Source organism: Corapipo altera, unplaced genomic scaffold, assembly GCF_003945725.1.
Source record: "Corapipo altera isolate COAL_440 unplaced genomic scaffold, ASM394572v1 275, whole genome shotgun sequence".
Taxonomy (NCBI): domain Eukaryota; kingdom Metazoa; phylum Chordata; class Aves; order Passeriformes; family Pipridae; genus Corapipo; species Corapipo altera.
The window spans coordinates 990,727-991,200 of record NW_020885001.1 but is presented as its reverse complement, the minus strand read 5'-3'; the positions used below and the strand labels follow the sequence as shown (position 1 = coordinate 991,200).

Below are 474 nucleotides of genomic sequence, written 5' to 3'. Positions count from 1 at the left end.
CCCGAGGCCACCAGCGGGGCCACGGTCCTGTAGCGGATCAGGTGCTGGGAGCCCTCCTCCAGGTCGATGGCATATTCCCTGTGGGCACAGGTGGCACCTGAGCTGCAGCCCAGCCCAGCCCAGCCCAGCGTGACACCGACCCGCACCCGCGCGGGGACGAGCCCACCCACCTCTGCTCATCCGTCTCTGGCTCCACCAGGATGTTCTCCTGCCGCTCCAGCACCCTCAGGAACACAAAGGAGTCCAGGTTGGGCTTCGGAACTGCACACAATGGATTCAGAGCACAAGCTCAGCCCCTATTGATGTTCCTCCGTGGGACACCAAGGGGTCCGAGGGACAGCAAAGGGAACCCCTGACACCTCTGAGCACACGTGTGCCCTGCCCCGGGGCAAGGCAGGACTGCAGAGCAGGGCACAGCAAAGGGAAGCCCTGACACCTCTGAGCACACGTGTGCCCTGCCCCGGGGCAAGGCAG

General features: G+C 65.4%; 1 protein-coding gene across 1 annotated transcript in view; it reads right to left on the bottom strand.

Annotated features, from left to right (window-relative positions):
- Window positions 1–2: 2 nt before the first annotated feature.
- GINS4 (GINS complex subunit 4) overlaps window positions 3–474 on the bottom strand; it is a gene marked incomplete at its 3' end in the record, with an annotated part of 2,709 nt that continues 2,237 nt past the window's right edge. The window contains exons 6-7 of the mRNA XM_027667118.1: window positions 171–261; window positions 3–78 (exon numbers count right to left, since the gene is read on the bottom strand). Of these exons, the coding sequence (XP_027522919.1) occupies window positions 3–78; window positions 171–261 (167 nt within the window). The remainder of the gene's footprint in view (window positions 79–170; window positions 262–474) is intronic.